The 2540-nt window shown below is 38.7% G+C and overlaps 1 protein-coding gene across 1 annotated transcript; it reads right to left on the reverse strand.

Moving 5' to 3' along the window:
* Positions 1 to 829: 829 nt before the first annotated feature.
* LOC129571158 (zinc finger protein 260-like) lies at positions 830 to 2067 on the reverse strand (the record flags this gene model as incomplete). Its single annotated transcript, XM_055450920.1, has 3 exons — positions 1987 to 2067; positions 1471 to 1891; positions 830 to 1151 (listed from the first exon to the last, which is right to left on the reverse strand). Coding segments are annotated over exons 1-3 (824 nt in total), but the record flags the coding sequence as incomplete, so codon positions are not given.
* Positions 2068 to 2540: the final 473 nt, after the last annotated feature.

The raw sequence follows: 2540 nt of genomic DNA on the forward strand, positions 1-2540 counted from the left end.
TATTTTGAATCAAGTTGAAGCGATTATACATACAATTTATTAATTTCGAAGCCACAATTATTCTCAGATTGGATTTTTGGATTTTCACTGCTGATTTAATAAAGGGTCAAAATGAAATTCAATTTTTTTTCGCTCTGACCTCTGGTCGACATGTTATCGATTTTATTACAGCTCTATCAATGAAAGTACAACAATGGGAGCACTGTTTCTTGCTTGACATGTTTCTTTATTCAGACATTTATTCCAAATTCTTTTTTCTTCACAAGTCTACTCTTTAACCTTGTAAAAAGAAAAACCAAGGGAAAAACTTGATAAATTTCTCATAACTTTAGATGACTCTTCGAGAGACTCGGGCATCTTAAAAAAAGTCTTTGATTATTCAAATTATGGGCAGGAGTTACATTTGCGGACGATGTTACAGAATATCACTTTTATAACAAAGGATGGACTATCTTTGTAACGTGTAGATCGTTCCGTAATAATTCCTCAAATAAAAAACCATATTAGCTGAAAAACGGAAGTCCCGTTCATTTCAGAGTTGATTTTATTGTTTGTACGATTGTTCCCAATTCGAAATGGTATTCAATTCAATATTTCTCCTTAACATGATCAAAATTTGAAGATTAGATTAATTTCGTTGTATTTCAATCAAAGTTAGAATCGACCACGAAATGAAGCCAATAGTTTGGTGTTCATTGTTGTTTTCCGCATATTACATTGTTTCGATTCGATCAAATGATGGATATGAGATGAAGATACCGCAACAGAGGGCGAAAATATCCTTATTTTGCCATACGATGACATCTTTTCATGTGTTTTTTGGCATTACCTTTGTGGGAAAACCGTGCTTTGCACCACTTGCAATGGAATGGCTTTTCGCATGTGATTTCGTAGTTTGGTCGTATTCAGCGATGAATATTCGCACATGTAGCATTGATACTGACGATGGCGGCAAATCTTCTCGTGCACTGTTTTATCATCTCCATTTAGGAATCCTCGGCGAAATTTGGTGCATCGGAATGGGAACTTGTCACCATGAGTGGCTAAATGTTGGTTGAGATGACCTTTTTCGATTAATCTCTTTCCGCATATTCCACATTTAAATTGCTTTTCACCGGTGTGTTTTGCTTGCATGTGGCTTTTGAGATTGCCTTTACCGAAACATGTGAATCCGCAGAGATAACATTCGAATCGACGTCGTTTGCATCGCTTTTCGTGCGATTGTTTGACCTCTTCTCCGGTAAATCGTTGACCACATTTCAAACAAGAATGGGGAAGCTCATCAGTGTGAGCTCGGAAGTGGCCATTCAAGGTGTATTTTCTTGCAAATGATTTGAAACAAAAGGAACATTTGAATCGCTTTTCTCCGCTGTGGATTTTCGTATGTTCATTTAAATTACTTTTTCGTATATAACTTTTCGAACAATCATCGCACATGTAAGGCTTCTCGAATGTGTGCAGTTAGATTACATTTATACGAAGTAACATAACCACACACATGACACTTGTGCTCCTTTCGTTTCTTCGCCGCCTTATTCCGTGGAATCTTCCGTTTGTCTTGCTTTCTGGATCCATCGCAATTCTTTCCTTCACGACTTGAACCTAGTCCTTTTCTATTAAAGTTTGATTCGACTACTGGCTCACCACCTTGACCTGCACGGGCGTTTGGTTTTTTTCCGTCCGATCTCGAATTTGCCGAAGAATATTTATCGTTTTCTGGTTTCTCTTCTTGGCACTTCACTTCCTCTTTCACACCATCCATATAACAGTCGAGAACAGAATCATATTCGGGCTCGCCCGTCAATTCGATGTTTGATGTCGCTGTCACTGCTTGAAGACTTCCTTTTGATCGTGTCACCAAACAATCTTCAATGCCATCCGATGGTTCTATCTTGATGTCGGTATCCGGACAAAATTCCCAAAAAAAAATTCCGAAAAAAAATTCCCGAAACGAAATTCCCGAAAAAATAATTCCCGAAGACCAACCCATGATGGCGGCCGGGGCATAAACAACGCTACGGCTTCGCATCGCTGTCGCCAACTGGTGCTAGCACCTGTACTACACATAGGCACGAAATGAGCGAACAGCACTGATGTACTGCTTACAGCGCCGAGTACTCCCGCAGTGGTGAGAAACTAAAACACACCAATCACCAATATTGATGTTCATGATCATCAAGTTCATACTAAATTTTATCCATTTTAGGCACTCATAACTGCTCCAGCCTCTCTGATCGTCTTTACAAATAGATAGGAAACGTCAAACAAGAACAATAAAGCGGCACCTGGCGACTGGTTGGAGAAATAGAGAATCATGCACATAGTTTGCTGTAACAAGTATGCGTCTGTGTAAGTGCGTCTGTGTTAGTTCAAACGTTGAAAGTATGACACATTGCACTTAGTCCTCAGGTGCCGCCGTATTGTTTACTATTTTCATGATCAGAAAGGCTGAACTGCTCATAACTGCTCATAAAAATAAAATTCTTGATTATTAGAATCACATATCAAGTTTACATGCTAACTAAAAATCAAATCGGGAA

The sequence above is a fragment of the Sitodiplosis mosellana genome, unplaced genomic scaffold, assembly GCF_009176505.1.
Source record: "Sitodiplosis mosellana isolate CC-2019 unplaced genomic scaffold, AAFC_SMos_1.0 Smas_scaffold_1485, whole genome shotgun sequence".
NCBI classification, from domain to species: Eukaryota; Metazoa; Arthropoda; class Insecta; order Diptera; family Cecidomyiidae; genus Sitodiplosis; species Sitodiplosis mosellana.